Source organism: Microtus ochrogaster, linkage group LG1 (genome assembly GCF_000317375.1).
Source record: "Microtus ochrogaster isolate Prairie Vole_2 linkage group LG1, MicOch1.0, whole genome shotgun sequence".
Taxonomy (NCBI): Eukaryota; Metazoa; Chordata; class Mammalia; order Rodentia; family Cricetidae; genus Microtus; species Microtus ochrogaster.
The window spans coordinates 41,699,709-41,711,867 of NC_022027.1; the positions used below are offsets into that span (position 1 = coordinate 41,699,709).

The window sequence follows — 12,159 nt, forward strand, 5'->3', positions numbered from 1 at the left end:
GTGCACATGTATGGAGATAAGAGGCTGACCTCAGGAGGCCTTCCTCTGCTATTCTCCTCCTCTATTGACTAGACTGGCAGGCCAGCGAAGCCATGGGATGCCTCTTTTCCACCTCCAGCCCTGGAATCACACATGTGGCTGTTTACATGAGAGCTAGGAATCTGAATTCAGGTCCTCATGTTTGCCCAGCAAATGCTTTATTCACTGAGACCTCCCCCGTGCCCTCTCAAAATTTTCTTAAGTTTCATCACTACCAATGAACTGATTGTTGCTATAAAGCCTGTTTTCTCGAGACATTTAAATAACCTTGAAAACTGTTTTGGCTCCTATGTTCCCTGCCACTCCAACTCTCACTCATCCTTGCCTTGCCTTCATGTAGATTATGAAATATGAGTCAAAAGTATTAGAAGTTCAAGCTGTCTCTTTAGTTATTGGACACTGTAGATCATTCAAGTGGAATCAATCTAACTGCTGAAAGAACCTGTATCTTATACTATTAGAGACATTCTTTAGGGAAAAGAATATAAAACTTTATGTGTGAAATTGAGTGAGTATTAAGACAAAAATATAACTAAATAATAATCATAAATAAATCACTTGATAAATATCATAAACTTGGCATACTACTAGGCCATCCAGAACTACACAGGAGACAATGAGGCCTCATGCAGACCATTGGTGAGCAGTGAGAGAGCTGATGGTGACTATACCTTGGAGAGCAGTATAAACTACTTGAGACTATCTATCTACCATTGATGCTGCAGCACAAAGAGATAATCTCTTGTCTAATGCCCAGTTTCGATGCCCCGCAGATCTTTCCTTCCATAAGTCTAATACCACTAGCACAGCTGCTCACCTGGAATTCAGACCTGCAATTGGTAAGTACTCTCTTACATCACCGCACTACCTTTGGTTTAATTAATCTGGCACCTAATACTAAGCATGGAGGAGAGTCAAGAACATATGGAAATGTCTGTCCACAAGTGCATATGCACACACATTCACTGCACATGGGCTGGAAGAGGAGCAAGAGGATATTCAGAGAGTCAGGCGCCACTCAATAAACCTTCGAAAGCTTTTCTCACAAGCCCCTCTGTAGCACTGACCTCATTCTAATTTTTAATCTCCAGATCCTGATACCTCTTCTCTAAGATCCTGCCCCAGCTTCTGCACCAGACCTTCCTTGACAGCCCCTATTATATCCACATCCCACATAAACACTATGATTGCTATTGTGACCCTCTAGGGTGACAACAGGACAGTAACATCTTTGCTCATAGAACATCTTTAAAGAGTCATCTGTTTGGGGAAGAAAAGTATTTCCCTCATGACTTTTCCAGTGTTCATATTGAAATACAGCATTAACCCATGCTCCAGACTCAGTATGTTTTTCTGTATCTCATAATTTTGTCTGGAAATATCTATGAAATAATTCACTTCTTAAGGCAAAAAAGCAATCAGAAAATGTCCAATAACCATTATTGCATAGGGGGTAAATTACTTAAATGGTCTCAGAGATGACAAGAAAAAATTTTAATTCCTGGGGAAGCAGAGACAAGCAGCTCAGTTTGTAAAAAGCAAAAGGCCAACAATCTGAGTTTGAAGCCCAGGAACCACATAAATGGGGAAGAAGAAAACAGGCACAGCGAAGTTGCCCTCTGACTTCTACAAACACATGCTTAGCATGAACATGTACATACTAATTTTTCTTTCTTTATAGTTTAGTGTAGGATTTTGATAGGTGGCTCAGTAGTTAAGAGCACTTGCAGAGGACTTGTAGCATGGCAGAAGACCCCACACCGCTCTTGTAGAAGACCAGAGACTTGGTTCCCTGCACTTGTGTAGATCAGCTCACAAATGCCCTCATCTGCCCTACTTAGGCACCTGCACTCATATACATACTTACATACAGACAAACATACATACACACATGCTGACACACATGCAGACACATAAAAAACAAAGCTAGAAAATTAAACATCTGAATTTTATCTGTGATTAATTACACACACAATAAAATAGTATGAACTTATGTACGAAATTCTTCCTTTAAATCTATATTTTATCTTTAATAGACATATTTTAGGGTCCCAGATGTTCAAACTGAAAGAAATATAATGAAAATCTTCTTTGATGCCCCACAGCTCAACCCTGCCACTGGACTGGCACATGGTGCCCAGACACTCCCTTTTACCCTGGGCCCGCTGAGCAGATCACAACAGCTGCAACCCCAGGTAAGTCAAGGGAAAGGCTTCCTGAACTCAGGACATTTTCCCTCAGCTGAAGCTATGGGATCAAACAGTCTTCTTCAAGGGTCATATAAACTGTAAGCAGATGGTTTGCAGGTGTTTGTTCTATGAACACAAAATGGCTTGAATTGTTTCAACACCTTCAAGTGCTTGTGTACAGTGTTATTTTCACTAACCGCATAGTATGCTGCTATATACATAATTTCTTACTGCAGAAAATAGGAAAATTATTACCACATTCTAGCAAGAAAACATGAAGGTCATATGCCATGCTAGTATCTACTAGATCACAGGATGGTGACTTAAAAATTAAAATATTTGAAAAGAAACAGACTCAGCCCAGCATCTTATTCCCCAGAGTCAGAGGCATTAGTGAGCATATTATAAAAGGTTTGTACAGAAGATTGGACATTGCACATTCCCCAACGCGCAGCAATGTTAAATCATTGATTCCTCAGTCTTGCTGGGAATTCCCCAGTGTCTCTGGGCCAGGCCTAGCTCCAGTCCCTCTAACCTGCCTCTTCCTATGTAGAGTGGATAATTTTTTGGAAGAACTTTATAAGCATATATTTTACATAATAATGGGTCCCATTATGACATTCTCATACATGCCTATGAAGTATTTCTATCATAAATACCCCCCATTTCTTTCCATGTCCCTCTTTTCGTCCTCCTCCCAGTGGTTGGCCTTCCTCTTTCTATATAATCTCCCTTCTTCTTGCACATCCTTTATTGTGTGCAATCAATGAGCTTGATTAGGTTAATGTACAAAAGCACAGGTGAAGTATCACTTAAAGAAACATGAACAAACAGTACATGGCTATGTACTGAAGAAGATGTCTCTCTGCTACTCTGAATCCTCAGAGAGGGGTGGGGCCTCGTGGGTCCCTCCCCTGTCCATGACAGAATTTTCGCAGTTCCCATCTTATGCAGGGTTTGCACAGGTAATTACAGCAGCTAAGAGTTCAAGAGTGTGACAGCCCAGTCCTTCCCACAGGACAGCATTGCCCACCACTCGGTCCCTTCCTCCAGCTTTCCCATTCTATTTGCCACACTCTGTACTTCCCTCTGAGCCTCTGACACTGTGGTAGAGATGTCCCTCTTAGGGCTAAGCACTCAGTGATCTTTTTATTCTCAGCATTTAGATCAGTTTTGAGTCTTTGCCATACCTGTGACCCATCACCAAAATAAATAAATAAATAAATAAATAAATAAATAAATAAATAAATAAATAAATAAATAAGACATAAAGAGGTTTCTCTGACCAAAGATGATGACAGACAGAAGTGCTAATTTACAGGCAGAAACATAAATGTTTGAAAAGCAATATAAAGTTGGATCACTTTCTCTGACACAAGCCTACGTTTGTAGCCTTTAACTACCAAAGCCAACCTTGGGAAGAAAGGATGCAGAACCACAAAGCTAGTCAAATCCCAGCTCTCTGTGTAAACAGCCGGCGCCATGTGGGCGAGTTATTTCAGCCTGGTAGGACTTACCTTCCTCAAAATGTAGAAGAGGCATTAAAGTAGAGGCTTCCTCTGACTGTTGCAAAAATTACAAAAAATAAGTGTCTAGAACAGTTTGTGCAAGGCAGTAAACACACTCGTGTTCGCTCTCATTACTTCAGACAACTTCCAAGCAATAACTGAGACAAGGTATCTCCTTTGTAATTACACTGCTGAGCAATTAGGTTAAATTTCGTTATCATGGTCACTTATGTACCCACCCATTTCCCCTTTTTATTTATTTATTTTTGTTCCTTCCACTCCAGTTTTCCATTAAAAGGAGATTTTAATTTGGTTTTCTTCACAACCCTATCCCTTCGTCACCCACCCTGACAGTTGTTTGGATTCGTTGTTCCTCTGCTGTCATATTTTGCTGCCGGGAGACAAGGAGCTGATTACTACTATAGAAAGATGTGTGCCTCTCACTGTTGGCCTGACAGGCACTGCTGTGCCAGCTGAATGGGAAAATGGCAAGAGCAGGAGCCGGTCAGACACAAATCCTTCAGGGTAGTACATACTAAGTCGAAAGTCAATTTTGATGACTTTTCCTGACACTGGATTTCCTGTGGAAATCAAAATAAAAGCTTAAGACTTGAGTTTCTTTTTTGTAAAGTTAGGCTAGCGGCTAGCTTTTTTTTTTTTTTTTTTTGAGCAGCAGAAAATACACAGCATGCCAACTCCTCATCCATTTCAGCAAGCAAGCAACTCGTACCCAGTTATCAGTACTTCTCATCTACCTTCCAGACCTCGACTGTGGGTGTGGGCTGCTGAGCAAGCGGGACCCCTAACACATCCCCTCGTATTCGACTTCAACAGTGATTTTTGTCCCTTTATTTTTTAGATGTTACCCATTATTGTGACGCAACTTGGAGCTCAGGTAAGACTGTTGTGATTTTCAATTGCCCATGTGCAGAGTACTTCTCTTGTCTCAATTCACCAATCAAGCACCAGGATTCTAACTCACTTTGCACTGTTTGAGCACTGAAAATAGCAAGATATAACACTTACTTAGCCCTGGCAGGCTGGCAGGTGCACTTCTATGGCCTTCATGGTACCATTTCAGTTAACAACGACACAATCTCTTGTAAACATCATCACTGCATCCAGTCTGAAAATGAGTGAGATACAGTTACCCCTCTAGCCACACCCTTAGTAAACAAAGCAGCCAGTCACCCCTGAACCACACTGTCAAAAAAGAAATAACTTAGTGGGATTAATATGATGACCCATGATGTGGGGGGTTATTTTTAATATCAAATCTATTTTAGCCATATGTGTTTATCCCACAATGCTCAACCTCTTTTTTCTTTCTTGTCAGTTCTCGGCACTTTCTTCTATTCCTATTAGTTTTTACAAAAGTTACTCTTGATCTCACTGATAAAATTATCAAGGACCAAAACCAGTATCAGCATTAACATCAGATGGCAGCTCCATTCCTAAAAGGAGAGGTGAATATTAATACGAAATCCCTATCAACCCTTTGTGTTTAAGCAGGCATCTGTATAGCTTATTAGGATGTTCTTGAGTTTGTAATCCTCCTGCCTCAACCTCTCCAGTGCTGGAATTACAGGAGTGTGTCATTCACTACACCCACTTCTATTGGCTCTTTATGCCACATCTTGAGACTACATCTCAAGAAAAGAAATTCTGAAGTGCAGCAAAGATTTAGGTACCACATACTCGTTAAATAATATTTGTGGTGTATAAAATACAGCTAAAACTTAAATTTAAGACCAAATCAAAACAGAAAAATTCAGTGAACTACAACATAGCCATAAATAAATATTACATAGCCATTTAAATTGCATTTATCACAATTTGTCAATAACACAGATAGGGGTTGTTACAAAATACTAAGAAAAAAGGAAAGAAAAATAACTATATAAATGAGTTTCTATTACATGAAGAATAAATTTGTAAAACAACACCTGGAAAGACCCATCATATGTAAATCATAGGATTATTTTTTTCTGTTGCTTTCTGTATTCTCCAGATTCTTTCCAATGTATATCTATAACCTAATTATATATATGTGTGTGTGTGTGTATGTATGTATGTATGTATGGTTTTCAAAGCTAAGTCACATTATTCAATAATAAACATGAGCAGTCTCAAACCACATGCTGACATGAGTTTTATGATATAGATACCAGATCATCCAATTTCTTTATAATACTGAGAAGTATTTGAAGGTTTTGAGTTATAATATATACATTGCACTGAATATATTGAAAGTTCTCTAATTGCTTCTATTTGTCATTTTGCTTTTAGGGTACTTTCCTAAGCTCAGAAGAACTGGTAAGAAGAAAATCTCTTAAGTCACTACCATTTTAAATTCTTCTCATTTCTCCCAGTGTCCTCTGCCCTTCCAGCTCTTTCGATCACATCCCCTCCCCCACCTTCTCCTACCATGAGCTGTGCATTTTTACAGCTCCTTAGAGTTGATTATTCTTTCTCAGTTAAAGATTTTGTCATCTTTCTCCTACTAGTTTCCATTAATTTAACTTTGCATTAGCTTTCTATATATTGCCATCAGACTCAGTATTAACCCAGAGGGCCACTGCACACGTTTAAACTTTATTTTGATTAACTTAAATTTTATATTGAAGATTATACATTATTCCATAGATGTAGACACAAAGTAATATACATACTGACTCTTCAGGAAGGATTAAATCTGTTGTACTTTCCATTTTATGAGAGTTTTTTCTATATTCTGGTTGTAATGAATTAATTCCTTCTAATAGACACAAATAACTGAAAAATAAGAATTAAAATTTTTATTATCCTCACTCATAATTTCTATGCAATTATGCACAGATCATGTTTATAGACATGTATTTGGACTACTGTGGTATCTAAACATGACAACAGAAATAAGTAATTGAGGTAGCATCATAGTGTAATGAATTAATTAAAATGCTGCAGACCCCCGAGTGGCTGCAGCAGCAGAAACGCTGCAGGCCCTCAAGCAGCGGCAGTAGGCAGCAGGTCCCAAGAGCAGCCAGTCCCCGGCAAGGATGGTGCAGTTTCCCACGTGACTACAGCAGGCCATGAGTCCCAGGCAGGGAACTCGATGGGGAAGCCAGTCCCACGAGGAGAGACAGACAGATGGCACACCACGAGACTACACCATAGGTCTGGTCCTGGGCAGGGAGCCACATGGTGGGCAAGAGACAGAGACATGGATAGGCACACCATTCAGAGTAAGGTTGGGAATTTATTTAGTGAGTTATGGAGGGGAAAGGGAGAAGGGGGGAGGGAGAAGAGCAAAGAGGCAGAAAGAGAGAGAGACAGAGACAGAGAGAGAGACAGAGAGAGACAGAGAGAAACAGAAGGGGGAAGGGAAGAAGTGGGGAGAGATAGAAGCTGCCTCTTCGAGAGGGAGCCAGAAAAGAGAGAAGGGACTCAGGCTAGAAGCTGAAGATCAGCTTGCCTGGCAGACAAGGGAGGGAGTGGGTGTGGCTTGTTTCTTAAAGGGACAGGACAGATCATTACACATAGAATATGGTTTTAAGTTTTTTCATATTTTTTAATTATTATTAAGGGGAAGGCAAAAATCTACAAGACAGGAAATGATTCAGACAGGCTCTCTCGGCAGGCAGGACTGAGAATAACACATAGAATATGGTTTTAAATTTTTTCATATTTTTTAATTATTATTTTTATTACTTTTATATTATTAAAGGGCTATATGTTATATTTGCTATACCACCCTAAATAATAATCCAGTCATGAATCACTACCTCCTTCACATCTTCCTGCTGTTGGGGCATTTTCATACAACAGGCACTTCAAGTCTCTCACTTTTAAAGTACATACCCATGACAGAACTGTAAGGATAAACTGAGGCTCAGCAAGCTTAAGTAAACTGTCTCAAAGACAAAAAAAAATAGATCTAGAGCCACAGCCATGTGTTCTATTATATTAGTAGTTTTCAAACATTTTTTAGTTCGACCTATAACAGTGATATTTTCGTGCTGCCTAAGATACACACATGATTTCACAAAACAATACTTACTCTTATATAAAATGTGTGCTGATAATTTACAACCTTCTCTGTTAATCACTAATTTCCGTATTTCAAAACCATGTGCCATGATTCCTATGAAATGTTCGATGTTGTAATCTGCCTGTCTCACTAGCGGGATCTAGCTCCGCCTTCAGGATCTCTTAAGTCTGAGACAGTGTTTCCCTATCTAAGGCCTGGCAGTCTTCACCTCAGAATGACTTTGGGAACTAACTTAAAGTCAGATTACCAGGCCCAATGCAGAATCTAACCAGGGAAGCCCCAGAAAAAGAGGTGTTCCTTCAGTAATCTCAGAAAAGCACCAGCGACTCAAGTGCCAAGAGAACTAGTCCTGGCCAAGCCCAGCAATGCCTTTGAAGAGTATGCTAAAGGAAGCTTAAAGGGACTCAAGCCACGAAGGCAACGTCTGGTTAATCAACTTGCATTGATTTTTCTACTAACTTGTTAGTCTCAACTTTTTATGGGCAAGAGAAAAAATGTATTTTAGGTAAAGGACAAATAGAGCTTATCAGTGTTTTGTGGATTTCTGCCTTAGCGTTGTGTCCAGACAAGTCTCAGAACTTCCAGCTGTCCTTTTGTTATAAGGAAAAAGAGGTCAGCAAAAAAAATCCCAGCACTGAAACCAGCAACACTTCTCATAAATGCCAGGAATGTCGGGCCTTTGTGACTTCTTTGACTTTAGCCTCTCCCTTCGGCCATCCCTATCCCACCCGGCTGTCCTCCCTCTAAACAAAAAAAGATTAGTTAACCTGGTTAAAATGAGTTCTTTTCTTCTGTTTCCTTCCCTATAACAGCCTTTAGCCTCACAAATCTTCACGGGACTCCTTATCCACCCCTTGTTCCCCGGAGGCATTCTGCCCTCCAGTCAGACCGGGGCTAAACCAGATGCACAAAATGGAGTCCTTCCTACGAGACAGGCAGGAACAAGTCCTGCTACACAAGGACCCACCCAGGGCCACGTCACAACTCCTGCGGTCACCGATGATGACGACTATGAAATGAGCACCGCTGCAGGCATGCGCAGGGGCACACACACCACGGACGGAACCACGACAGACCCGCCGAATAGTAAGCTGTCCCTACTTATACCTTGCTCATCACCGTGAGGGGCAACAGCAGAATGGCCCGGAGGGGTTCTTTGCCTTGCACTGACAAACACAGACCTCAGGCAAGGAAAGGAGCCTTCTCAATGCGCGTGGGCATCAAGACACATGAAGCAACAGTTTTACTAGGCTACCAATCCACTAGGCTACCAATCCTAGTATTAATCCAAGAAGAAAACAATCAGTTGTTGATATAACTTCCACAACACACACACTCGCACATGCGCACACACACGCATGCACATGGGGCCTATAACCAACTTGGAATGAGCCTTAGGATCACCATAATATTGCAAGGAGCCACTGGTAATAGTCTGAAATTCACCAGGGGTACACCGCCCATCTGTATTCCCGCATCGTGTGTAAGCATGGGATGTTTTTACCTGCCTCTAAAATCAATCACTTTGTTTCTTCTAGGAACTCACAAAGATCTCCTTGACTAGCCCACACCACATTTGGAGGTTTGTAAATCGTCTTCATTAATCACGTGATGGAAAATACTGAGACACCGTGAAAGGTTTCGGGAGGCATGAATTCTTAGTTTACCTGAGATTTTCCTTGAAATTTCAGGAGATAAATTGAATTAAGAGAATGTCAAGTTCAAAAACATCATTAAATAGATCAATTTGTCTTTGAAATTCTTGGTATGCTACATCAAACCTGGAAGTTATGTATATTAAAATATATTTTGAAAACTGACTTTTTCTCCTTTGGGGCTGGAAGAAAGTTGGATGCCTTCAGAAATTACATCAGCATGTCTTCATGACTTTAAGCCTAGAACTTCCTTTGGAAGTGGGAAGTATTTCTGCCAAGAGAGAGGATAGTTTGTGATGTGGGGATAAATTCTGGCCTACACATAATCACCTCACAACACACTCCAAGAAGAAACAGAAATTTAATTTTCAATAAGCAAGTTATTTGTGATAATTTATGGCAAACAGTAGAAACAAGCGCCAGCCCAGGAGCAGCCCTAGAGTCAAAGCTGTGGGACTGAGGCATTTGTTTCTCACATCTTACAGCTCAGAACAGGAAACATCACTAACAAAAGCACTCAATCAGACCAGTGTGATACTCTCTGCCCTGTCCACATAAAAGGCAGAACTTAATCTGCTTAAATTTATAACTCAGACAACTGCATTCATCTGGGTTGAAATTGAACCAGCCCCCAGTGTTGTGGGATATACTGACCACACCTTGACACTCCTGAGACTGTCAATAAAGTTTTCTTTGAATCAGACTGTGGAGCTAGCTAGTAGGCGAGCAGAATTAGCCGTAGATGTTCTCAAGGACCCAGAACATACAGGTACAGGAAGCAGTAGGGAGGGGCTTAGAAAGATTCATTGGCTTTCTGGATTGAGGAAGGAGAGAGAGAGGAAGTCACTGGTTGTTTCTCCACCACTACTCAGATCAATCAGGTTTTTACCCAGCTATCTGACTCCTGAGTTTTATTTAATAATCAAACAATATAAGTAACCACTTCACCCTAACCACCCCCCATCAAGTTAATAATGTTTCTCGGGATGTGTACCTGGGACCATCAGTATATAATAGACCTAAATATGCATCGTGAAATTCATTCCATCCCAAGTCCTTCAGTGGTTAAAGACTTATCATCAGTGTATCTACAGATTCTCAAACAGGCATATAAATTGACATTTTTGTGGTTCAACTTCAAAAAAAAATCTTCAGCAAGAAAATAGTTTTAGTCTTGAAATCTTATGTTTGATATAGCAGAAGACACTATGATTCTTTCATCTGCTTCTGCATTGAATGTTAAAAATTTTTGCAGTATACTACTCAGACAGGTAGAATTAAAAATTAAAATAACATTTGACTGTTACTATGAAAATAGAGTTACTTTGCCAATACATCCAAAGGATCACAGAGGTCTTCCAGTGATCAAATGTTGAGAACAACTTTGAGCAAAGTCACATCTGTGTATCTTTGCCCTCTTCGGGTTACATATATTGCTCTTCGCACATAGGAATTCCCACTGTTTGTTTTACTATTACATGACCTAACACAGTAATTAATACTGATGAAATCAACTTGATTCAGTCCCCACCCAAAAATTAAAAATTGCAATAAACTTAGTTATAAGTGCCACATAACAAATATACCCCTGAGTGGGATGACTGTCCTGGTAAATGAGGCATCCGTGAAAACCGAAATGGTGTTACCAATTTACCAACTGATAACCAGTAGCATTTTCTTAGACTAGTCCCTGGCTTCAAATGCTTAGACATTTTTCCCTTTTGTTAATGGCATAAATGCCCACTTTTACCATACACATAAAACACAGTCCCATAGTGACACCAACTGTGACCTTTCACTTGGGAAAACCCTGAGTGACAAATGAAGCATTCCAAGTCATTTCTGAATGGAACTACCAGAAATAACTATTCACAAACCACATAAATATTCTCCCCTAAGCCTAAACTAATGTATCCCTAATTTAATTTTCCTTAGGCACATTCAAAAAATACCTATGACCACACCAATGCCATCTGACACAAGTTCTAGTAAGACAAAGGAAACTCCGAGGGGATAGAAGTCACAACTAGCTGTGGCTAAACTATCTTAACTGTATGCTGGTGGCACAACCTATAACCCCAGCTACTAAGGAGGATGAGGCAGGAGGATCACAAGCTCAAACGCTGTCACTGCTCTAGAGGAAGTTCAAGGCCAACCTGGCCAACTTAGTTAAGCCTTCTCACAATAAAAACATAAAAAGGTCCAGGGGGCTAGGAGAGATGTCACAGAAGTCAAAGTGCTTGACATGCATCTATAGTACCAGATTACTCCCAGAATCCAGTATAAAATGCTGGTGGGCATGGTGGCCTCCTATAATTCCAGTCTCAGAAGGTGGAGACAGGGCTACCAAAACAAATCCGATGGGAAAGCTCTGGGTTTAATTGAGAGCCCCTGCCCAATTAGATAATATGGAAAATCAATCAATAGCAATGATTTCAACAACTTCAAGTTTCCACAAGCAACACACACAAATGGGGAAACAGGCTGGGTACTTAATTCAATGGTGGAATGTGCTTGTCTAGCACATGAGAGGTCCAGGTTCAATCCTCAGAAATGAATAAAACAAAGATGGCTTACTGTTGCAAAAGCTACAAAATATAGCGTCTTGTGAGTCAATTTCTAGCATCATCTCAAGGCCTTGAGGGGCTGAGCACCAAACAAAGGGAAATGGTGTACACTGAGGGTGTGGGAAATATAAAGCATCTGTAGAACTGAGTCCTAATTTACTTCTAATTCTA

The 12,159-nt window shown here is 40.3% G+C and overlaps 1 protein-coding gene across 1 annotated transcript in view; it reads left to right on the forward strand.

Moving 5' to 3' along the window:
* Positions 1-8,890, forward strand: part of Amtn (amelotin) — an 11,109-nt gene extending 2,219 nt beyond the window's left edge. The window contains exons 3-7 of the mRNA XM_013350852.1: positions 813-878; positions 2,145-2,234; positions 4,596-4,631; positions 6,026-6,052; positions 8,579-8,890. Coding sequence (XP_013206306.1) covers positions 813-878; positions 2,145-2,234; positions 4,596-4,631; positions 6,026-6,052; positions 8,579-8,890 — 531 coding nt within the window. The remainder of the gene's footprint in view (positions 1-812; positions 879-2,144; positions 2,235-4,595; positions 4,632-6,025; positions 6,053-8,578) is intronic.
* The last annotated feature ends 3,269 nt before the right edge of the window (positions 8,891-12,159 follow it).